The sequence below is a fragment of the Crassostrea angulata genome, chromosome 5 (genome assembly GCF_025612915.1).
Source record: "Crassostrea angulata isolate pt1a10 chromosome 5, ASM2561291v2, whole genome shotgun sequence".
Lineage (NCBI taxonomy): Eukaryota > Metazoa > Mollusca > Bivalvia > Ostreida > Ostreidae > Magallana > Magallana angulata.
Window position 1 is genome coordinate 25,536,391 of NC_069115.1, and position 25,794 is coordinate 25,562,184.

Genomic DNA, 25,794 nt, shown 5'->3' on the forward strand with positions numbered 1-25,794 from the left:
TTGTTTTCGCATAAAGGTCAGGTCAAGGTCACTACATTTTTCCTCAACGTAAAGGATGATAAAAATAAGTGTAGCTCTTTGTAGTTCCGTAGACATTTGTTTAAAATTTGAAGATTCTATTCTTCAATGAAATGATAGAATATCAGAATGTCTATCAGCTTATACTACTAAATTGGAATAAATATAGAATATCACACTGTTGTTTTGATCTCGGCCCTGGCATCAGCCCGAGCGGTTGGTATCGGCCCAAGCCCGAAGGGCGCGGGCGATACCATCCGAGGGCTGATACCAGGGCCGAGATCAAAACAACAGTGTGATGTTGTTTATATCATATATCTAAAAAGACTTTTATTCAAATTCAAATTCCAAATAAGGAATATAGTTTATCATGAAGACGCGATAGATTTTTTTTGGATTTACAAAACTCGTTCGTTTTTATTCTTTTTTATATGTGTTAACTGTAGAGTTGTCGGACTTTGTTGACTAACCATTGTCGTTTGAAATACAGTTACTGTAGAAGAGAGTCTATCGTCTGCAATAAAGCACTATCTTCTATAGAATTCAAAATAATCGAGAGAGAAACTTCCATCCTTCGAAACGTCGTAATGAGTCAAATTCCTTCACTGGGATTTCGTATATGTTTCCTGTCAGATTCCATTCATAAAAATCCATACTGTTATAGCAAGTTGTCTGAGAACGTATGTTGATTGCTATTAAATAAAGCGTGCTATTGTTCTGAATACACAACCGTTGTGTAGGTTACCTCCCCTTGCTTAGATACATATCACTCTTTTCTTAGACTTGGCGCTATTTTTGATATATTATTTTTCAATTTTCAGCATTAAATAAAAATATTCAGACGTGTAAGGTGATGCTTTGTATTATTTTTTAGCTCACCTGAACCGAAGGTTCAAGTGAGCTTTTCTGATCACCCGTTGTCCGTCGTCCGTCCGTCCGTCCGTCCGTCTGTCTGTCTGTCCGTCCGTCTGTAAACTTTTCACATTTTCAACTTCTTCTCAAAAACCACTGGGCCAAATTTAACCAAATTTGGTACAAAGCATCCTTATGGAAAGGGGATTATAAATTGTTAAAAAAAAGGGCACAGCCCTTTTCAAAAGGGAGATAATTGCGAAACAGTGAGTATAGGGTGCATGTCTTTAAAAATCTTCTTCTCAAGAACCACTGCACCAGAAATGCCAATATTTACACAAAAGCTTGTATATATAGTGAAGATTCTAAATTGTAAAAATCGTGACCCTCGGACCAAAACTGGGGCCCCAGGCGGGGTTCAAAGTTTAACATAGAAATACAAAGGAAAATGTTTAAAAAATCTTCTTCTCAAGAACCACTTCACCAGAAATGCCAATATTTACACAAAAACTTGTATATATAGTGAAGATTCTAAATTGTAAAAATCGTGACCCTCGGACCAAAACTGGGGCCCCAGGCGGGGTTCAAAGTTTAACATATATAGAAATACATAGGAAAATGTTTAAAAAATCTTCTTCTCAAGAACCACTGCACCAGAAATGCCAATATTTACACAAAAGCTTGTATACATAGTGAAGATTCTAAATTGTAAAAATCGTGACCCTCGGACCAAAACTGGGGCCCCAGGCGGGGTTCAAAGTTTAACATAGAAATACATAGGAAAATGTTTAAAAAATCTTCTTCTCAAGAACCACTGCACCAGGAATGCCAATATTTACACAAAAGCTTGTATACAAAGTGAAGATTCTAAATTGTAAAAATCGTGACCCTCGGACCAAAACTGGGGCCCCAGGCGAGGTTCAAAGTTTAACATAGAAATACATAGGAAAATGTTTAAAAAATCTTCTTCTCAAGAACCACTGCACCAGAAATGCCAATATTTACACAAAAGCTTGTATATATAGTGAAGATTCTAAATTGTAAAAATCGTGACCCTCGGACCAAAACTGGGGCCCCAGGCGGGGTTCAAAGTTTAACATAGAAATACATAGGAAAATGTTTTAAAAATCTTCTTCTCAAGAACCACTGCACCAGAAATGCCAATATTTACACAAAAGCTTGTATATATAGTGAAGATTCTAAATTGTAAAAATCGTGACCCTCGGACCAAAACTGGGGCCCCAGGCGGGGTTGAAAGTTTAACATATATAGAAATACATAGGAAAATGTTTAAAAAATCTTCTTCTCAAGAACCACTGCACCAGAAATGCCAATATTTACACAAAAGCTTGTATACATAGTGAAGATTCTAAATTGTAAAAATCGTGACCCTCGGACCAAAACTGGGGCCCCAGGCGGGGTTCAAAGTTTAACATAGAAATACATAGGAAAATGTTTAAAAAATCTTCTTCTCAAGAACCACTGCACCAGGAATGCCAATATTTACACAAAAGCTTGTATACAAAGTGAAGATTCTAAATTGTAAAAATCGTGACCCTCGGACCAAAACTGGGGCCCCAGGCGGGGTTCAAAGTTTAACATAGAAATACATAGGAAAATGTTTAAAAAATCTTCTTCTCAAGAACCACTGCACCAGAAATGCCAATATTTACACAAAAGCTTGTATATATAGTGAAGATTCTAAATTGTAAAAATCGTGACCCTCGGACCAAAACTGGGGCCCCAGGCGGGGTTGAAAGTTTAACATAGAAATACATAGGAAAATGTTTAAAAAATCTTCTTCTCAAGAACCACTTCACCAGAAATGCCAATATTTACACAAAAGCTTGTATATATAGTGAAGATTCTAAATTGTAAAAATCGTGACCCTCGGACCAAAACTGGGGCCCCAGGCGGGGTTCAAAGTTTAACATAGAAATACATAGGAAAAATGTTTAAAAATTTTCTTCTCAAGAACCACTTCACCAAAAATGCCAATACATACACAAAAGGTTGTATATATAGTGAAGATTGTAAAAATCGTGACCCCCGAACAAAAGTGGGGCCCCAGGAGGGGTTTAGATTTTAACATATATAGGAAAATGTTTTAAAATCTTCTCAAGAACCATCGTGCAACTGTTTGGGATATTACTATGCATACATGTACATCCTTAAATAATGTAGATTCAAAAAATTGTAACTCCCGGACAATTGATGTGCACCAAGAGGGGTTCAAAATTTAAACATTTTAAAAAACAAAGGAAAAGTTTCAAAATTTTCTTCTCAAGAACTACAATGTTTCAGTTAGTGGAATATCTATGCATGCATCCTTCGCTTATGTAGATTCCTAATTCGTAAAATCGTGACCCCCGGACCAATAATGGGGCCCCAAGATGGGGTCAAAGTTTATTATAGAAATATAAAGGTAACATGTTAAAAAATCTTCTTCTCGAGAACTACAATGCTTCAATTTGTGAGATTACTATCATGAATACAACCTTGGATAATGAAGGTTCGACAGTTTTAAAATAGTGACCCCTGGACTAATACTAGGGACCCAAGATGGGTTTAAAGTTAAATGTAGAAGTACCGGTATATATAGAAAATGTTTAAAAATCTTCTTTTCGAGAACTACAATGCATCAATTTGTCAGATAACTACGTAAGCACCCTCAAATAGTGTAGATTCGAAATTATAAAAGCCGTGACCTCAATCTAATACTGGGGCCCCAAGAAGTGTTCAAAGTTTAGCATAGAAATATAGAGGGAAAATGTTGAAAAATCTTTTTCTAGGGAACTATAATGCTTCAGCTTGTGAGATAACTATGCAAGCATCCTTAAATAATGTAGATTCCAAATAATTAAAACTTTAGCACTGGACTAATACTGTGGCCCCAAAAGGGGTTCAAAGTTTAACATAGAAAGATATATTGAAAATGTTTTTAAAAAGTACTTCTCGAGAACTATATTGCTACAGTTTGTGAGATTACTATGCAAGGATCCTCAAATTGTGTAAACTCTAATGTAGTGGAACCAAGAGTTATCGTTCTTAATGTTCTGTACAGTCTGAGAGTTATTCCTCTTGAAGTGGAACTCTTCTACGTTCAGTTTTTCAGGTTGTGTACGTGCGGTCCCACCGCAGTGCTACACATTTTCATTCCTATGTTACTATTTATGTTGTTCAAGCCAACCATAAACCTCGGACCATTACTGGGTTCAATGTTTAAAATAGAAAAAGCATATGCTACGAAATGTAATGTTACAAGGAACTGCTGTTCAGGTGAGCGATGTGGCCCATGGGCCTCTTGTTTTGTTATTCTATCGTTATTTTACAAACTAGTCTTAATTTAAGGCAAAGATATTTAGGAATAAGCGATTTTAGATTTAAGGGCAATACACCCCCTTGACGACGGGCTGAGACAGAGAAATTAATATCAGCCCCGAGAGCGATACAGCCCTAGCTTCCAGTTGCTGTCTCACCTAGTCCAAAACACGTGTATCAGGGCTGATACACTACTAGGTACCGGTATATGATATATATTAATACTAAAATTGATATTGCTTAGCCCGCATTTCCTCTAATGTTTTTCAATGATTATTTTAATTTTTTTAAATGATTTCAAACTCTTAATAACAACACTATTAAAAATGTTATCCAATAGTGTTGTTATATCTAGCAATATTAACAATATTAAAAATGAATTTTCAAAATCTTTCTTAATGATACAACTAAAACATTTTCATCTCAAGAATTATTTCTTTCTTCTTAAAAATGATTTTAATCAAATACAAGTTCAGTTATTTATCACATTTTTTAAATGAACAATTATAAGCATAGTAATGCAAAGTAATGCCATGTAAAGCCAGCATTACACTAGATTTTGGAGAGAAATGAATTACATTACCATTACTTGTAATGCGAAATTTGTGGCATTACACACTACTAGCATTACTTCAAAACATGTAATGCATTACAATGCGTCACCATTACATTTAGCATTACCTCAAGCCTGATCTGAACCAGATAAACTATTCTTATTATTAACTTCATGACAAAACACGTTTTGGTATGGGGCAAATTCTAATACGTCAGTAATATACTCTCTTCATTATTGATTTTAAAATAAATAACCATCGATAAAATCAACTCCCGTCAGTTCTTCGGTACTTTGATTGCTATTTCGGGGTTGTTGATCGAAAATGGAAGAAGGTTTTTGATTGATTTTACAATAATTACCAAAGGTGTAAGCCGTTACTCTAGTGCAGGAATTTTGTAGTTTATTTGCAAACTGTCGGCCTTTAAAGGCCGAACATTTTACAACGCCCCCTTTTTTACCTGTACAAACTTCAAAATGATGCCGCTTGTCAATCAAATTTGAAACAATAGCACCCAGTTTGATTGACGTGATCGTCCGAGTGTGATCTTGCCATGTCCGCGGATTTCTGTTTACTAGCAATTAACAACGTTATCTTTGATATCTTCCGTCATGTATTAAAAAGGGGGAATTAAAAATTGATTTTTAAACATTACCAGTATTAAAGTTGATTATAAAAAATGATTATTCAGTGATTGAAAATACGCTCAATTTATAGTTGAATTATGTTGAATGTGTGTGACCTAATGAATTCCACGCAAATGCATGGACAGCTCCAAAACATATAAAAATTTTTTTTTACAACAAACGTACACTGTGCTACTAAAGCTATATTTACTGGTAATTTACTCAGTTGGAAGTTGGTGCATGTAAACGTCACTCCATGGAAAACGAACTCCATTAATAAATTGTCGACGTATAAAAGCTGTCTTTAGATTCCACATTCTTACTGATTGTATGGTTTTAAAAGTAGATATTTATAGCTATAGTAGTCAGACATAAATCGGTTCGTCGATTTACCCAAATGGACCCAAATGAACCCAATTGGACCCAAATGGCTATTCAAATGGAAAATTATCACAATAAAATCAATCTTATAACTAATTCATAATGAAATACAGTATGAAATTACATGTATTTTGTAAATAATTATATATTGGGACTCTGTACGTTATCACAAATGAATCCGGGTGCGAGACGGTGGAAAATGAAGAGTACATCAGGCATGTATAGCTTCGGTTTTGAAAGTGGGGGAGGGGGCATTAAATTTTTATTTAACGCTATTTTGTTCAATAATTTTTACATCCTCCCAAAGGTGGGAGGGGATGGGGTGGATAACGTTGACGTGGGAGAGTTTGATCTCAGATTTTTCGAAAATCTGTTTAAAGAGAACGATCGAGATTTTCGACTGCTGGAGATACATGTTTATTATTCCTGAATTTTATGACATGGATGATACATGTATTAATTACTGATTACAAACATTTATTACCGGGAGGTTCAAAATTACAGTTAGTTTTGACAGAACTAAGTAAAACTTTGCTATAAAAAATAGTAAAATGTTTCTAAAAATGATGTGTAAGTTTCATGGTTATATTTACTGTACTGTGAAATTAAGTTATTGTATGGCAGTAAGTCCCATCTACTAGAAATTATTGTATGGAATAATGCCAAATTTTTTTCTGTCCGATTTAAAGAATTGGTAATATCAATTTTTTTCATATTTAAAGGAAGAAAAAAGAACACCAAAGAGCTAGAACCACGAACCATAAATAAAAAAGGCTTAACTTTACAAAATGGTCATATTTTTTACCACAGACAGTGTAGACTACACAATTTTTGCAATAAGTTTATCATATTAAAAAAAAAACACGCAGCTAACAAAATGGCACTGCGTTGAATTGAAAATGCAAGTCAAACGTCAATTTTTAAAAGTAAGCTCATGAACTTTATGATAAAACTGCGGATTTTGATAAAATTAAAAAACAACAGCAACATTTTATCTTGTAAGCATAATAATCAATTTATGAAAATAAAATAAGAGACAATAAAGTTTAAAAGCATTGATTCTCCGAAACACAGGGGTCATTGTTGAAGGTCATTGATTATACGCCAGTGCATTAACATTACATGCATTGCATGTCGGTGTCTTTAAAGTTCTGTTTCATGCAATATGAAAATGCATGAAGTAACACTGACGCGGCATGAGCAGTCTTTCACGAGGATAACTGAGGATAGAGAATTGAATTATACCGATATTATGAGAAATAACTAATATTTAATATAAATAAATAAATACTTCATGAATACTGAATTTAATTTAACAAAGATACAGATAAGTCTCGATTTTGATAGAGAAAACATGCACTTTATTCTGCATGAATATTTTCTTCGTTCCAAGAGTTTGGAGTCAAGGGAAGGCTTGTCTAACAGACAAATCAGCCGAGGTGTTTTCAAATTTAATTCGATCGGGTTCGATGTTCAGAAATCGTGAGTAAATTCGAGCGAAAATTAAAATATTCAGCATGTGACACATGGTGAAAGACTAAGCTGCTAGTGTACATAGTATTGTCGTTATGAATCGATTGAGAAATGAGATTAGAAGATATGTGAGAGAAATTGAAAATGTTCTGAAACATCCTAAAACTACGGAAGAGGTTACCCGCTGTATCGAGGAATTTTACAAAATAACAGTCGGTCATAAACCCACTATTCAAACCAAATTCAAAGATATCTGCTTTGTCCGAGAAGTTTTCTTATCAGAGTTTTATCCAACCATTCTTCATGTCCTCATTCAAACTTTAAAGGTGGAATGGTTCTCAAATCCAGATCACAAACGTTTGTCGGAAGTGTTTGACAAATCTTTCACCGACGGTGATGCTGCTGGGGCCTTCACTGTTCTTATCAGGAGTGTTGATAACCTAGAGTAAGATCTTTGGATAATTTAACATATACCTATTATATATGCTATTAAGAGAAATTCTGATCAAGGGAAATTAAGAAACCTAGCAGGTCCAATGCAATCACTAGATTTAGCTACATGTAGGTAGCTTGATTGGTATCAGGAGAAAATGTACCCAGAAAGAGGACACGTACCTGAGTTTGTTTCTTAAATGCACCTATAGAAATCATAACAGAATGTTTTTATAGTTTGATATACTATTTTAATGCTTAAAAATAGAGGAATATATAAACTCTTTGTCTAATTTAATGTTAAGAATAAGAATACTTATTTTCTGTATTTGCCAACATAGGAGCAGTGTTTAAAACTTGTCAGAAAACTAGCTAAACACTCAGGACTGACAGCTAGGATAATCATAAGTAGTCATCAGCCCTGTTAAGATTCAATAAGCCCATGGAAAACCTTTGACATTTGTTTATTTTTACATTTGCATGTATGGTTACCAGCATTATTTTTAAATGTAAAATATTCAAGTTAAAATATGTTTTTCGTTTCTCATGAACTTTTTTTCTTTAGTTGTTTTGTTATTGTCCACCTTTCTTAAATTTATTCCATAGCATGTCTTGGGACTCTTGCTCGCCATGCTCAGATGTCGTTTGAAAGCACTGTTTACGTGAATGAAACATTTGTCTTGACTATTGTTAAAAGACCATACAGGGACAGCGTTAGTGTGACAAGGATTTAATCAGTTAAAAAATCTTAAAACATGATATCGATATTATATAAACTTTGCCTGAAAAATAACGATTAATCAGTATTTTTTTTTCTTCGGAAATAGCCGAAGAGAGATACGTGATTCCGAATTTTTTTATTTCCTCTTTTATTGTTCATCAATTTAATTCATATGAATGCCGCTGTTAAAATTGCATACTTTGTTCAGTATCTAAAAGATCAGTTCCTTGACGTTAATGTTTTTATTTTCCATCTGATAATTTGATAAGACATACATAGAACAAGTCGTGTTTCTTGATTGAAGCACTATTGATACTTATCTGGTTTCCTTTATAATTTTTTTAAATTCAAATTAACTTCTATTGAAACACTGGAACTTATTTAATGGAGTTTAGGGGCAATAAACATCGATAAGTACCAGTCAATCAATGATCGAACTAACTTTTTAAAAACAAAATGGCCGCCAATGGCGGCGCCCAGGGCTGGAAGAAATTTTTTTTGGCCTTAGTACCCCTGATTCAACATTCATTTTTCACTGATTTTCTTATATATACGTGTTACCATTAATCCTCGCTTTGCGAGGCGGGCTTTGTCTGCCTCTCGCTGCGCTCAATATTAATTATCGTTTTCAATCATTTGTTCACACTAGTATAGTAATCATTCCTTAAGGCTGAGATCCATACGACGTGTTCACTCCCTGTGTATATAAAGAGTACCGTTATAAGAGTGATTATAGTTCATTGATTAAGTATTGTCCAATTCTTTGATTGTTGTAAATTAAAAATTTTAGGAAACATATGTATGTCGTATACAGTAAAACTCGCTTAGTACGAACACGGATATTGCGAATTCACGGATATAGCGAAGTCATCTTGGATCCCCAGCTATGTAAATTTAATGAATTTCTTATACGGTTATATCGAATTACGGATATAAAGAAGTAATTTCTTAGTGACTTCGTTATAACCGAGTTTTGCTGTATTGTCATTATCAACTCGTACAAACGATCGATCCATTTCTGACAGTGTCTATGTAAAACAATAGCGTGTAACTGCATTACTGGATACAAAGTAAACAATTTCATTAAATCATAGTAATTGCTAAGCTTTCTGCACTTGAGATCCCCCTTTGAAGTCCGACACGAGACAGGTGCATGATTCTGACACCGGAAATTGTTTAACAAAATTGACTACGCGCCGAGTCAACAGGTGGCTGGTTACGTAATGGCGTACACTGGCGATGGTCAGAGTGGATATTTATTTTAATACATGGGAATAAAATATATCTGCCAAAGTAAGGTTAGTTTACTCTCATACAACTTGCAAAACACACAATATAGGGAATTGTATACAATGCAAGCGACTTTATAGATGTTACCGGTATTTGAAAAAACAATGCATAAGTATAAAGCGTAATTGTTTAAATGTTAATCATTAATAATAATTGGTAGCAATATCGGTAACATCATGGCATCATTCACTAATGTTACTTGCAGTTTGATACGCCATTTTAAAGTGATAAGTTAGACGTGTCGTCTGAATCGACGTTTCATAGGATTAAAATTTGGGCTAAAAATGAGCAATTCGACTACTCGTCCGCAGAGACGATTCGATCATTCGTCCGAAAAATATGGTATTTCTTTAATCTGCAAACTATATAAGTAGTACATAAAACATAATGGTAAATAATGCATCATGATGGTACATTACACTTAGGGTCTATACAATAAATGTTCATGCCGGCACATGATAATACATGTACCCCCCCCCCCCCCCCCAAAAAAAAAAAAAAACGTGCTATCAACTTCTTGTGGTACCTTTCATTAAGTCCTCCAATTATATTGCAATCAAAACTATTTATATTATGTCTATCTTTTTAAAATAACTTATTTATACTGATTGATTAATTGCCGACTAATTAAACTGCTCAGGCTATGTTTATGCATGTGTATATAACACAATTGTTGTAAATAATTAATGTATGTGATTATGTATACAAAAACAATAGTAACAAATGATACAAATGTTAATTGTACAATTTATCCCAGAATACTAGTATTTATTAAAAGTATTATTTGTGGTTTTATAGGGCATGTTTTCTCCAGTATATTTTCATAGTAAGCCTTAACTATAGGCCACACCAATATAATTTCTTGTTCGTTGGACCCCGCACACTCGATTTAAAGGTGGTATGGGACACTTCCATGTTGTGACATTGTTTATCAAAATAAACTATAAAATAAAGTATATGTAGTTTCTTTCCCAGTATTGTTACTAAACAGCGAAGCGCAGTGGATTAGAGGGTTTACTACAAATCTGTAAGTCATGAGTTTGAATCCCGTTGGGGGTTTTACAATTTTTACCTTTCCAAATATTTTTGGGAGTTGATTTTAATCAACTCTCCTATGCAGTTACTCTGGCAAACCGAAAGTGAAACAGTGTTTGGACCTAAGCACAAATCATCACCACTGACAAGACGTAGATCTTGAAAATAATAGATAAATTCGGTGTACTGTATAGTGTAACATTTTTTTTCAAAAGAAACGTATTTATAAATACCTTGAAAATAGTCAGATTTTATATAGTACGAACAAATTAATTGTTTTTTTGTAGTTGCATGTATTCCTACGCCAGAGTTAAATAGAGTCTCGTTCAACCAGACGCTCGGCTGTCTCTGTAAATCTCCGACAAGCAGAGAGTCTCTCTTGGTTGTCTGATATTAACGGAGACAGCCGAGCGTCTGGTTGAACAAGACTAGAGTTCAATATTGCTTGGATCCAGACGTGTGCAATTTTTAGAAACATTTCAATTACTGATAAACAGTTTGATGGAATTAATTCTATCTTTAAATATTACACAACATGTTTCATACGGGGTTTTCTCGAAATTCTTGTCGGACAATTTCGAGAATTCATATTATAAAAATGTGCGAAATTCAAATACAGATTAGAAACTACTTGCCAGGCAAAATAACATATCGTTAATTTCAAAATTGATAATAATCAATAAAATCAACTCCCGACAGTAATTCAGTACTTTGATTTAAAGCTATTTTTTGGTATTTCAATTATAATGTACTTTAATTCACATTAATATATCTACAGATGTCCCATATCAGCTTAATAAAAACAAATAATGTTATTATTAATGTCCCGCATCCCAGAAATTCTGTGCTGATTTTTGTTCTTTTCCGCATTTTAAATAGTTTTAATTTATAAAATCAGAAACAAGTATAAAAATATAACTGTCGATTTGCACAATTTTATTTATGTATACATACCGCCTAAAAATTTTGGCTACAAGAAATAATAATTTTATTATTTAACTGCTCGCCCGCTTGTATCTTTTTTTACTGGATGTCTGACGAACAAGAAATATTATTGGTGTGGCCTTATTATTGAATATCTATTTATGTTATTTATATTTTGTGTTTCAGTGTTAGTTTTAAACTGAATAAATGTGTCTCCCTTTTGGAAAAGTTCCTGGATGATCATGGACTATTCCAAATAATCCAGACAGCATGTAAAACTGCTCCAGATAGCAGTCTGGATTTTGTTTTGGAAGACCTCATTAGTTTGATTGCCACTCTACCAGACAAGACAGCTAACAAACTACAGCTCCAGAACAGGTGTGTATATCCATTTTAAGTAGATAGGTAGTAAATGGTACTATAGATTTAACCTATGCATGCACTATATAAAAAAAAATTGATGGAGGCATATTTTACCTGCTGAAAAACAGCAGTTTCTCGGTTTGAGGTTTTGTCATGAGTTATTGATTTCAATCAGTTTTAGTTTATTTGATCTTGTCTATTGTTGAGAAGATATATTGGTTACAAAATGTTCAATATTTCATTATGATATAATTTTATTTCACAATTTTCAAAGTATTCTATTGATTAGGATGAACACTTTGAAGTTTTGTTAAGTGTATATTTCTTATATTTGCTTATATACAAACCTAATAAGTAAGTGTTAGCCCTTTAGAAATAAATGAACTAATTTAACAGAAATATTTAAAAAAATTCAGTCATGAACTTGGTATATTAAGTACTTATCATAACCTTTGAGGAGCCCTTTGGGCTACACAGGATTTGAACATGTTACCAACCCATGCGCGGATCCAGAAAATTTTTCCAGGGGGGGTCCGAAGGATAATTGTGTTTGCCAGGGGGGGTCCGAGGCATATTTTCGCGATAATTTTACTATGTAAATTTAATAAATTTTCATTTTCCAGGGGGGGTCGGGACCCCCCCGACCCCCCCTCTAGATCCGCGCATGCAACCTAGTTCATATCCCATTAAACATTATGACATTGTTAGGGCCCCTATAGTGATCAGTCTGTCCGTGTGTCCGTCTGACATCTCTTGTCCAGAGCCTATCTTCTCTCCCCTTAGATTGAAAAAGTAACAAAATCATACATTTGAAAACCAAGGACATAAAATAGTGAAGCGTGAATTTTGAAGGATATGGCCTTACATCAAAAAATGGCAGTGAACATTGATTTATAAATTTTCTTTCATAAATTTAGATTGTTTGAAAATGAGGTGTTTGTTTGTTTTTAAGGATTGGAACTTCTTTTTTCATCTGTAAACATCTCGAAGTAAATGTATTGTACGGCTCACAACTTTGATGTTTATAAAATAGACTGCCAATGCTCAGGGATAGAATACACGTACACAATATGTTGGATAAAAACATTTACCATCGCAAAGTTTTAGATTCATAACCTCAGATTTGATGTCTATACACTGTACAGTAAAACTTATCGTTACCCATGTTTATGGCGAAATCGCTGATGAAAGTGAGTCTCCAGCAAAATTCTTCACAAATCCTTGAAAACTCGGTTATAATGAACTCAGAGTGTTACAAAAATTTACAAATACACCAAATTGATTTTGAGTCCCGTAAAAGTGAAAAATGCAAATTTACATTTTTTATAACGAAATGTATAAAGGGACTTTGACACAATTTGAGCTCAAAATTTTCAAAATTTATTTTTTCAATTTTTATGTCTAGAATTGTTAATATAGATGTTTTCAATGATTTTACAAGATTTGAAAGTCAAATATCGAGTTGCGAATTACAGAGGTTAGATTCTTTGTTTTGTAAACAAAGCTTGTGTCCTGTTAATGTTTACCTATGTGTTGTAGTGGTATAAGTCTCAATCTTATGTTGCTGTTTGATGTGATGAAATTATTTATGAACCCGTTGAATCAGTCTATCTTGTTTCCACACATTATTTTGATAAAAAAAATGGCAATTTCTTTACATTACAGTATTTGTAAACAAATATAAGACTCGAACTTTGTTTTAATACATAACAACAACTTCTTTCCTCTGTATCTCGCTTGTAACATGACTTCTAACATTCAAACTTTGGTGAATCATTCAAAATACAAAAGTAAACTATTTCATACATGGAAATCAAAAAAAAAAAATCATCTGAAATCGTGTCCAGGTCCCTTTAAAAGTTTTTAAAGTTATACTAGTTGACACAGTTGTTTGAATGAATTTATTTTCACATATATCCCTCAATTTACCATCTGATTCTTTGAGATTTCCAAAGAAGATGTAACAAATCAGATTTAGCAAAGTAAATCCATTGGTCCCTAAGGATTTCGCTATACATATAACAGAGTTTTACTGTATGCCCTAACCATTCATGCTGTATCTTTCATAAAACCATTTAAAGTGTATGTTGTCTCAATCATTTCTGATCAGTCTTCAGATAAGATTGCATTTTGAGCTTTTCTTACCTTTTTACTTACATTTCAAAATTCAAATTTACCCATACGATGGGCTCTTTTTCCGTTTGTTTCCTGTTTCATTACAATAAGTGTTTTATGATTTCAGCGAGAAGTTCTACCCCCAGCAGTACATTCCCTTGCTATGTGATGAGATGATGCAAGTATTGAGGAACCTGCACCAGAAAATTTACAGTAGTCAAGACATACACTTGGAATTTGTTAGCCGAGTGATTGGCAAAGTCTGTGTCTCAGGACATGCAGGTACAGTCGCACCTGCTGTTACGGCCACCTTTAATCAGTGGCCACTCGCCATGAGCGGCCAGTTTTAATCCCGCCCGTTTAGTTTTTCACTATATTTTAACTGATTTAAGCGGCTACCTGTCTAACGCGGCCACTAATTTTAGTTTTGTCTGATTTGTCGTATGACTTTTGACTCTGACATGTGATCCCGTATCGAAAGAAGCCACACTACGAAAGGAAATAACGAGTTAATGACAAATAATTGAGTGTGTAATTTGAAGTCTGCTGAGATTTAATGTGATAATTGATTATCTTAACACCTGTTTTGTGTTGTTTATATATCTACACGTACTTATATACTTCATTACAAAGTTTTATGGCCAGTCTTGCGCTAAACAGCTTATGTCTCTAGGGTATTACATGTGATAAGTTGAAGACCCCTGAACTGTACAGGAGCATCAAAAGTACTGGAACTTTGGTGAATAAACTGTGTACTGCCCATCAAAAAAGGGTACATAATATCGCTTAAATTCTTCTGATAAGGTGCCTTATTTTTAAACCAGTAAATGTATATTGTTGCAAATGTCTGATTTGTCAATTTTAAGGTAGCTCGCTGGTTTGCTGACATGTCACAATAGGAATCTTGACATAGAAAGTTAACTGTCTTGGCAAACATATCCTGGATCTTTTTAAACATGTTAGAAGTCTGCAAACACATGCAGCACTTTGCAAGATGATTTCTTGTGGACCCTACGTTTTCATCAAAAAATCCCCATATTTTGAACAAGTGTGCATGCGTAGACTCCCAAAACAGAGTCCAAAATGCTTACAGAAATTCACTTCCGTTGACTCCGTTTCGGGAGTCCGACTAGACTGCTTATTCTAATGCTATAGGAAAGGGGGCTCCATATATTATTGCTGCGATATATTGAACCCCCTACCTAATTTGAATTACTTTTGGAGAGGGGGTTTTAAAATATTATGGCCATGTATGATATATTGAACCCCCCTCCTATTTCCAATTCCCATTGGAGAAGGGTTTAATATATTATGGCTGCGATATTTTGAACCCCCCTCTAATTTTTATTGGTTCAAAATATCATGGCTGCGATATTTTGACCCCCCCCTTCTAATTTTCATTGCTATTGGAGAAGGGGTTCAAAATATTATGGATGTGATAAGTTGAACCCGCTACCTATTTCAAATTCCTATTGGAGAGGGGGTTCAAAATATTATGGCTGTGATATTTTGAACCCCTGCCTATTTTGAATTACTATTGGAGAGGGGGTTTAAAATATTATGGCTGTGACATTTTAAACCTCCCATCTAATTTTAATTACTATCGGAAAGGGGATTCAAAATATTATGGCCGCGATATATTGAACCCCCTACCTATTTCCAATTCCCATTGGAGATGGTCTTTCAAAATATTATGGCTGCAATTTTTTGAACCCCTTCTCCAAAGGGAATTGAAAAATGGAAAAATTTCCATTCAATCTATCGGGCCATAATTATTTGAACCCCCTCTCTAATAGCAATGAAAATTTGAGGGGGGTTCAAAATATAGCAGCCATAATATTTTAAACCCCCTCTCCAATGGCAATTAAAATTAGAGGGGGGGGGGGGTCAAAATATAGCGGCCATAATATTTTGAACCTTCTCTCCAAAGGAAATTGGAAATAGGAGGGGGGTTCAAACTATCGCAGCCATAACATTTTGAACCCCCTCTCCAAAGGAATATATCGCAGCCATAATATTTTGAACCCCTTTCTAATAGCAATTTTTATAGGGGGTTTCAAAATATTGCGGCCATAATATTTTGTATCGAGGGTTAAATATTTTATGGGGCGGTTCAATATTTTAAACCCAGGTTAAATATATCACGGGGTTCAAAATATTATATGACACCGCCACGATTCTGTGAATGGGGTAGAAAAAAACATTTCATATTGCATCCTGCCATTACATATCACTTATATGCTCTAGTATATAACGTTCTTCTAAATTATCAGCAGACATACAGACCCTGAAACGTGCTACTACACCAGTTGCATGGTTCAGTTTGGTACGCTTTTGAACGGTACGGTTCGCGTTGTGAATGGTACGATTCGTTTTGTGAAATTACGGTTCGCTTTGTGAATCATGTACGGTTCGTTTTGTGAACAGTATGGTTCACTTATTGAACAGTACAATTTGCCTAAAATAGCTGCATGCTTTATGAACGGTTTGTTTGCTTTATTAATGAGGATTTTTCTCGATATAATTTCATTTAGTTTTTGCCCAATTGAAGGGGAGGGTACATATACTTTTATTTTGATTAGTCTGTTATTATTCGTATTTAATTTTAGATGAATGTAATTATTACAATAGATTAAAAGAATTGTTTGACTTCAATCTGATATATTTTTTTTAAATCAGAGATCTGTCGATAATTCTAACAAACATCTAAGTTTTTATTTCTATACATAGACTTTTTCTAGTCCATTTAAAATTGCCATGAAAAAATGCCCTGACATTATTCCGATATTTTTTTTATTTTCCTTTATCGCTGTCTGGATTTTTGGCTGGTTGTTATTTTTACAAGCATCTTCCTATTTCTTTATTCATAATTCTTATGATAATCTTTTATTGCGTACTAGTACTCCCCCTATGAATAGGCGATGTAAAAATACACACAATTAATGATAAGATAAACAATAAATGTCAATTTAGAAATCTTGAAATCAACTACATGTACTATAAAGTTTTTGACACAGATGAGAACTGGGGCGGGTCTTGTTTAAATTATCCTGCACTCTTGTTGTATGGTACAGTTCATTTGTGAATGGTACAGTTCGCTTTGTGAACGGTACGATTCGATTCTTGCATGGAATGGTACGGTTCATTTTAGAGATGTAGTAGCACGTTTCAGGGTCTGTATTAGCTTTAAATCAATTTTTTTTCAAAGTTATTTAAGTCTTATAACTGCAGTGGTGTGTGCATACAAATTGAGTAACGCATGTTTGAATCAATCAAAATAATGAATCAATGCTTACATTTACATTTTTTAACTCCTTGCCTTGATACTCAAGTTGCAAAATGTGATTTATACCTTATAATTACGATATTATCCTAAGAGTAAGTTAAGATTAATAAAATAGCCACTGGTAACAGCCATGACTTTGATTTTCACTTGAGATGTTGCACTTTCAACATTTGTGACATCATAATAAAACTCATAATTTAACCTTTGAGTTCCTTAGCTGTCTGTGTTAGGTGATATATATCAGCAATAGCTTTCCACACACTTTAATTGCGTAATATTTGTGGAATGTAATTATAAATTAATTGCAACAAACAAACATAGATTGTCGTGAGTACTTTTATATGAAATTAAATTTACAGACTTGAAAATTAAAAAACAACCAAATGAATATATGTTTCATAAACATATATTTATATGGAATAAATTCCAAATTAGTTTGGGTTTAGTTTCTACTTATAGAATAATGTCTCCATGTAATTAAATTGAAGTAAAGTAATGTTTTATGATAAATTATTAACTCTATTTTCTATTACATGTAAAAAGAATGCTAGATCAAGGAAATGCTATGCTCTTTCACAGGTACTGTATGTGAGTCATTGGTTCCTCACTTGGAGCGGGCAGTACGGGAGGATTACATCTGGTGTCGTATAACAGAGCGCATTGTCACAGGAGTACCTGATCGATGTCTAGAGTGTACCCTCACATCTCTCCTCTCCAAAATCACTTGGTGAGTGGTTTTAACTGTCAATTTATCAAATGTCATGCTTGATTTTGTAAATCATATTCAGCTAATGCCTTGCTTTCAGGAGCTGACAAATACATTTTTTGCTCACCTGAGCTGAAAGCTCAAGTTAGCTTTTCTGATCACATACAAATTCAGTTACACAAAATATTTTAATTCTGATATTATTTGATATACGACTATAGGTACAAAAATTTAAATTAATATCACCTATATTAAAGAAAATGTCAGCTCGAGGCCTTCGTGGGCATTCCGGCCTTTGATATGTATAGTGAAGATTCTAAATTGTAGAAATCGTGACCCTCGGACCAAAAGTGGAGACCCAGGGGGGGTTCAAAGTTTAACATAGAACTACATAGGAAAAATGTTTTAAAAAACTGCACCAAAAATGCCAATATTTACACAAAAGGTTGTATATATATAGTGAAGATTCTAAATTGTAAAAATCGTGACCCCCGGACTAAAAGTGGGGCTCCAGGAGGGGTTTAAATTTTTAACATATATAGGAAATTGTTTTAAAATCTTCTTCTCAAGAACTATAATGCAACAGTTTGGGATATTACTATGCATACATGTACACCCTTAAATAATGTAGATTCTAATTTGTAAAAATCGTGACTCCCGGACAAATGATGGGGCACCAAGAGGGGTTCAAGATTGAAACATTTTAAAAAATATAAAGGAAACGTTTAAAAATTTTCTTCACAAGAACTACAATGTTATAGTTTGTGGAATTACTATGCATGCATCCCTGGCTTATGTAGAATCTTAATTTGGTAAAATAGTGACCCCTGGACCAATACTGGGGCCACAAGAGGGGGTCAAAGTTTATTATAGAAATATAAAGGTAACAAAAAAAATCTTCTCGAGAGAACTACAATGCTTCAGTTTGTGAGATTACTATCATGCATACAACCTTGGAAAATGTAGGTTCAATAGTTTTAAAATAGTGACCCCTGGACTAATACTGGGGACCCAAGATGGGTTAAAAGTTAAATGTAGAAGTAAATATGAAAAATGTTTTAAAATCTTCTTCTCGAGAACTACAATGCTTCAATTTGTCAGATAACTACGTAAGCATCCTCAAATAGTGTAGATTCAAAATTTAAAAGCTGTGACCCTCGATCTAATACTGGGGCCCCAAGAGGTGTTCAAAGTTTAGCATAGAAATATAGAGGGAAAATGTTTAAAAATCTTTTTCTAGGGGACTATAATCAGCTTGTGAGATTACTATGCAAGCATCCTTAAATAATGTAGATTCCAAATAAATAAAGCTTTGGCACTGGACTAATACTGGGGCCCTAAGAGGGTTTCAAAGTTTAACATAGAAAGATATATTGAAAATGTTTTTTAAAAGTTTTTCTCGAGAACTATACTGGTACTGTACCAGTTATCGGCTAAGACCAGTTATCGGCTAAACTTAGAGTTCGGGTTTATAGCACGCAACAATCCATGAAGATTTTTTATTTCAGTCGTCTTTTTCGAATAAAGAAAAGTAAGTTTGCTTGAAAACTTTCTTGAATATGTTTCATACATGAGCTTAAACGATCATTGTTTACCTCTGATTTACATCTTTGCACTTTCAGCAGTGAGGGAAGTGACGTAATAAGTTAAAAATAGAATATTACCTTTTTGTGATACGTTATTATATCCCTTCTTTGATTTGACATATAAAATCAATACATTTAACATGTATAAACAAAAGGAATTCACGAATTTCCGAAAGATTCGAAGCGCAATTGAACGCCTGATTGCACAATTATGTATTGAATAGTATACGATTTGGTGTATTACCGTATGATAATAAACGAATTATTTTATGAGTTTTGTTTATAATGTATCATGACCCCGAATACTTTAGTCTGACCTCACAAGGGGCATAATTCAAACTACATTTAGCAGAGTATAAAATCAACATGAATACGGATTTTTACTATGTTATTATCACGAAGCCGATAACTGGTACAGTAAATCGTTAAAACTCGGCAAATTCGGGGCGTGCTTAAAAGCACAAAACAAGATGTTTTGGGTTCTAAATAATGATATAAACTTAACAGATTGATAAATAAGGAGTTCACTTTTTAAATTATGTCAAGTTTTATCCAAAAATATTAAGAAATTAGGAATTACGAAAAGAAAACGTTAAATTTTAGCCGATAACTGGTACAGTGCCAGTAATGCTACAGTTTGTTTGATTACTATGCAAGGATCCTCAAATTTTGTAAACTCTAACGTAGTGGAACCAAGAGTTATCTTTCTTGATGTTGTTCTGTACAGTCTGAGACACAGAGCTATTCCTCTTGATGTGGAACTCTTCTACGATCTGTTTTTCAGGCTGTGTACGTGCGGTTCCGCCGCAGTGCTGCACATTTTCATTCCTATGTTACTATTTATGTTGTTAAAGCCAACCATAAACCTTGGACTAATACTGGGGCCCCAGAAAGGGGTTCAATGTTTAAAATAGAAAAAGCATAAGCTACGAAATAGAATGTTACAAGGAACTGCTGTTCAGGTGAGCGATGTGGCCCATGGGTCTCTTGTTTAGAGTGTGTATTTTTTTTTTTGAGAGTGTTTAATATCCAAGATCGAAGTGTTCGACATCAGGAAGCCTAACTAAATCCGCTTTTTACAAGGGCATACCCTTTACAGATCATTACGATCTTTTGGATATAAATTAAGAGAAAACTGACCCTCACGATTAAAATTGATTCCGCAGTATGAGACTCCTCGACAAGTTAGTGTATGGGCTATGGTATTCAGATGACCATTAAGGCCTGTTGGCCTCTTATTTCATAAATTATAGAGAATTGATTGTTTTATGTGTAAGAAAATTTTGTAACCACTACAGTCTTATCTCATATTATGACAGGTATGGATTAGTGGAGATGTTAATTGGAGGGAGTGTGACAAAGAAACCGAAAATCCAGTACTTGCTCTGTACCAAACTTATATTTCACAGACATTCACAGGAGGCAAGTTAGAACTTACTCATGATATCTTTGCATGATCGAGTTTAAAATGGATTGCAGCATTACTAATTGCAATTTGTTCTTATCAATCAACTGGATACTCGTATCACTACATATGTTTTTCATTCCTTTTTAGCTCACTTGAGTTGAATGCTCAAGTGAGCTTTTCTGATCATTTTTTGTACGGCGTCTCTCTGTCTGTCGGTCTGTAAACTTTTTACATTTTCGACTTCTCCAGAATCACTGGGCCAATTTCAACTAAACGTAACACAAAGCATTTTTAGGTAAAAGGAATTCAAATTTGTTAAAATGAAGGGCAACACTCTTTTTGAAAGAGAGATAGTTAAGATTTATTGAAAATTTGTTGAGATTTTTCAAAAATGTTGGCCAAAAAAGCTGACACATGTGTGGAAGCATTCTCAGATAGTGTAGAATGAAGTTTGTTCAAATTATGGTCCCCAGGGGGAAAGTGGGGCTGTATCAATGTAGGGGGGGACAGGGTTCAAAGTTCAAAGGTTTAGATAGGAATACATTGTATGTAGGTTTAATCTTTAAAAATTTTGTACTCTAAAACCATCGGCCAGAAAAGCTGAATCTTTTGTGGAAGCATCCTCAGATAGTGTTAAATCAAGTTTGTTCAAATCATAGTCCCTAGGGGTTCATTGGGGCCACAATATGGGTCGAAGTTTTTCATAGGAATATACATAGAACTAGGTTTGATTCTACACATGGTAATCCTACTTACACCCATAACAGTCTTTCCAAGCAGGAAATACTACAAAATCATAAATCGGTTATGGATATCTTTAATATCACCAATAACAAAATGAATTTGATTTACATTATTTGTAATGGATTCCAAAGCTTCACAAAAGTCCTTACAAACAGAAATATATAGCACGTTCCAGTAAATCCCTCTTTACTTCTTAATTGCTAAAATTCTTACAGTAGTAAAGGAGAAACTTCAAGAGTACTGTACAACAATATACTCCAGAAGTGATATGAATCAGATGTGGATACTAAAAAACTCTAAAAAATTATTAGAAACTTTGAGGTCACAAAATCTTACCAAATCAATAGCATCAAAACGTATGATTTTTCAACCCTCTATACAACCATTCCCCATGACAAATTAAAATCTGGGATTTTTTTATATCATCGACAGTTGTTTCTTTAAAAAAAATGGAAGTCGTAAAAATGCTCACCTTGTCATTGGAAATCTAAAAAATTATTTTGTTAAAAACCATTCTGATTGCACACACAAGTACTCTGAAGTTGACATTAAAAAGATGCTTGAGTTTCTGATAGACAACATCTTTGCAGTTTTTGGAAATCAAGTCTTCCAACAATCTGTTGGAATTCCCATGGGTACAAATTTTGCCCCATTGTTAGCAGACCTATTTCTGTATTCTTATGAAGCAGAATTTATTCAAAAACTTGTACGTGAAAAAAATAAGTCACTCGCTGTGGCCTTCAACTCAACTTGCTGGTATGTTGACGACGTATTATCAATTAACAATTATTATTTCCATACTTATGTTGACTAGATATATCCCAGTTAACTTGAAATAAAAGATACCACTGAGTCTGCTTCATCTGTTTCATATTTGGATATTTTACTGGAAATGGACATTGATGGTAACCTAACAACAAAACTTTATGATAAATGCGATGACTTCAATTTTTCTATAGTCAACTTCCCTTACTTATGTAGCAATATACCTTCATCACCTGCATATGGTGTTTTTGTCTCTATTAAGTTAAATTGATACACAAGGGCATGCTCTTCGTATGAACATCGTTTCGTAAGTTCTTTGGTCGATACAACGACCTTGTCAGCAAATACAATCTTCCACTAGGTTGCATGCCGACTGGGTTTTTCATACTAATTGTTAGAATTACCATAATTATTCACCTAATTGTCAACGGACTTTTCTATTTTTTTCCCCAATTACAACAAAGAGCACACGGTGGGTGTGACGTGTCAGCAGAGGATGCTCACTCCTCCATGGCACCTGATCATACCTCTATATTTTCAGAGGTCCGTGTTGCTCTGCTTTGAATTTGTATTTCGTTTTATAGATTTTTGAGATGGTTGACAGCTTGTTTTTTGTCATTTTTCATGTATTCATGTATAATAGAGTTAATCTACTAAAAAAACCATTTGGCCAGAAAAGCTGTTCAAATCACGGTCCCCGGGGGTGTAAGGTGATGCCAATGGTGAGGAAGACATTTTGAATTTACAAAAACTTAAATGTTATAATATATGATTTTTACTTATATCCAAGCATTTTGACATATTGTTTATGATATTTCTTAGGTTTTACAAGTTTGATGTAGGTTTATATACCTGTAACGGGATGAGAGAAATAATGACGGACCAGACCGGGTTTCGAACCCGGGCCCCCTGAATCTCTAGTCAGGTGCTCTACCAACTGAGCTATCTGGCGCCGGTATTCGAATCGGTCTGACCGTCACATACCATTTGATTTAGATCTTATTGAGAACGTGCTGTAATGCGCAATATGTGAAATGACTTAATAGAATCATCCTGTAACAAAAAGGGCTCAATGACAAATAGAATATCCAGGGGAAAAATAAATTTTTTTAATACAGGATCTGTTATACTACATTGTCGAGGTATTTTGTATATGACTCTGTAAAGCTGGTTTTATGTTGTGTTTTTTTGCTCAGCTGAGCAATGTGGCCTATGGGCCTCTTGTTTAATAACTGCCAAAAGTACCATGAAAACCACAATTTGAATATTTTGTTGAAATATGATTAAATTAGAACTTTTTAATGAAATACATGTATATTTATCAATATAAAAATGATATATAAATGAGAAATACGTGCATTAATATGTCACATTTTCGTAGTTCAACTAATCAAATAAAATGTGATCATCAAAGGTCAATTAAAGGTTTTTTTTATTTGTCTCAATTAAGCTCTAGATGTTCCATTTGAAGTTATCATCTTTTTCTAAACAAATTAAATTTTTATAATGGTACTCAACATGTATAACTTTTTTTTATTGTATACGGTTTCTGATTTCGCTCCAATTGAGTAACCAGTTAACTGTTCAGAGATTGCTGTCCCTTAAAAGTTTAAAACTATCACATTCAGTTCTTTTTGCTCAATTTTAATGGAAAGTGAAAAATAACTTTATGCAATGGCCATAAAATATGGAAACCAAAATATACATGATGCATAATCTATGAATATGTTATAAATGTGAAGCTTCTTTAAGTTATATGTAGTACATGTAATTTGGTCCCTTTCATACTAGATGGATAATCCCTGTGACAGCTATGAATAATTCTATATTAAAGTAAAATACGACTTACTGGTAAAATTTGACAGTTAAGAACTTGATAGGGTTATGTATGAATTTTAAACCATCTTTTTGATAGGGTGTCAAAAAGTTTCGACTATCAACCAAATTGACTGATGTTTAATGATAATTCAACATTCAAATTCAAAAAAGTAAAGAGTAATGTATGCTTAATTTCCAGTAGGAAAAAGTAAGAAAAAGTAACCATGTGGCACACACATCATATTCAATATGTATCAAAATTATGCAAAAGAAGACTGGTGGTTTTTTTTCTTCTTAAACAGCTGTAATACATGTATAAGTTTATTGATGTATCTTAATTTCTGTTTCAGATACATTTGCTTCAAAATATTATGGGATACCTAGGATCGTCTCACACCAGAAAGCCATTGTTTATTAAGGTAACAACTAGTAGACAAAAAATTCACTCAGACATTTTCGATTGTTTGATGGGTAGGAGTTGTTATCTTACAGACCCTGAGGAATATACTATTACACATGTACATGGAAATTGTGGGTGACTTGCATGCGAAAAACGTTTCCTGTACACAAATTAGCATTTCCTGTAAGCCATTTAGCATTTTGTGTGTATTGTGTAGCATTTGTGTAAACCATTTAGCGTTTTGGGCAAAGCATGCAGCATTTTGAGCAAAGCATGTTAAGTGTTTCAAGCAAAGTCTGTGAGAACTGTGTAATCCAATTTCATTTAAACTGTTCTCATTTATTAGGTGTTTTAGAATGGTGCTGCAATTTTAACGCGGGAATGGTTTGTAGTTGACAAAACACTTATGTATATACTCATGAAAATAAATCTAGAAAACAATATACTTATCATTTGATAAAACTTGTATTCTTTTTCAAACAACAGAATAAGTCAGTTTTAAATGGAGAATGGGTTAATATAGAGAGTATTTCTATGATGTTTCCATGCCAGTAGGAGGTAAAATTATTACCTACACCATACGTACATCATTATGTTACCTTGGACATTGGATAACACCTGCAGCAGGCTGAACCTGTCAATCTAACTCAGTGTATTTTTTCACAGGATGGTCACGCATCTATTCTATTGTCAACAAACAATAGAAATTTAATGACTTTAAAGCTGTCAGAGTTACATGTAATATTTGATAAAGTACACAATTTAAATGATTAACAATTAAATGAAAAAAAAATGAATAAATTTAAAGAAAAGAGGGAAAAATATACTGTTCATATTCTATATGAGTCTGTACATGTAAATATATGGTACTTTTAATGCAGTTAAGCCCCCCCAAAAAATGTGTGTTTCCTATTTCATCAAATTTTAAAATAGGGTAGGTAGGTCGGGGTTTTTTGTTTGTTTGTTTTTTTTGTTT

At 33.8% G+C, this 25,794-nt stretch overlaps 1 protein-coding gene across 3 annotated transcripts in view; it reads left to right on the forward strand.

Moving 5' to 3' along the window:
* Positions 1-7,224: 7,224 nt before the first annotated feature.
* Positions 7,225-25,794, forward strand: part of LOC128182889 (telomere length regulation protein TEL2 homolog) — an 85,400-nt gene continuing 66,830 nt past the window's right edge. Inside the window, exons 1-6 of one of the 3 annotated variants that reach the window (XR_008243482.1) lie at positions 7,225-7,670; positions 11,814-12,005; positions 14,233-14,387; positions 17,971-18,118; positions 21,003-21,105; positions 24,769-24,837. Coding sequence is in view for 2 of the 3 variants with exons in the window: in XM_052851660.1 (XP_052707620.1) it covers positions 7,321-7,670; positions 11,814-12,005; positions 14,233-14,387; positions 17,971-18,118; positions 21,003-21,105; positions 24,769-24,837 (1,017 nt within the window). In the remaining variant the exon portion in view is untranslated. The remainder of the gene's footprint in view (positions 7,671-11,813; positions 12,006-14,232; positions 14,388-17,970; positions 18,119-21,002; positions 21,106-24,768; positions 24,838-25,794) is intronic. The other 2 variants (XM_052851660.1, XM_052851658.1) reach the window with 2 other exon arrangements.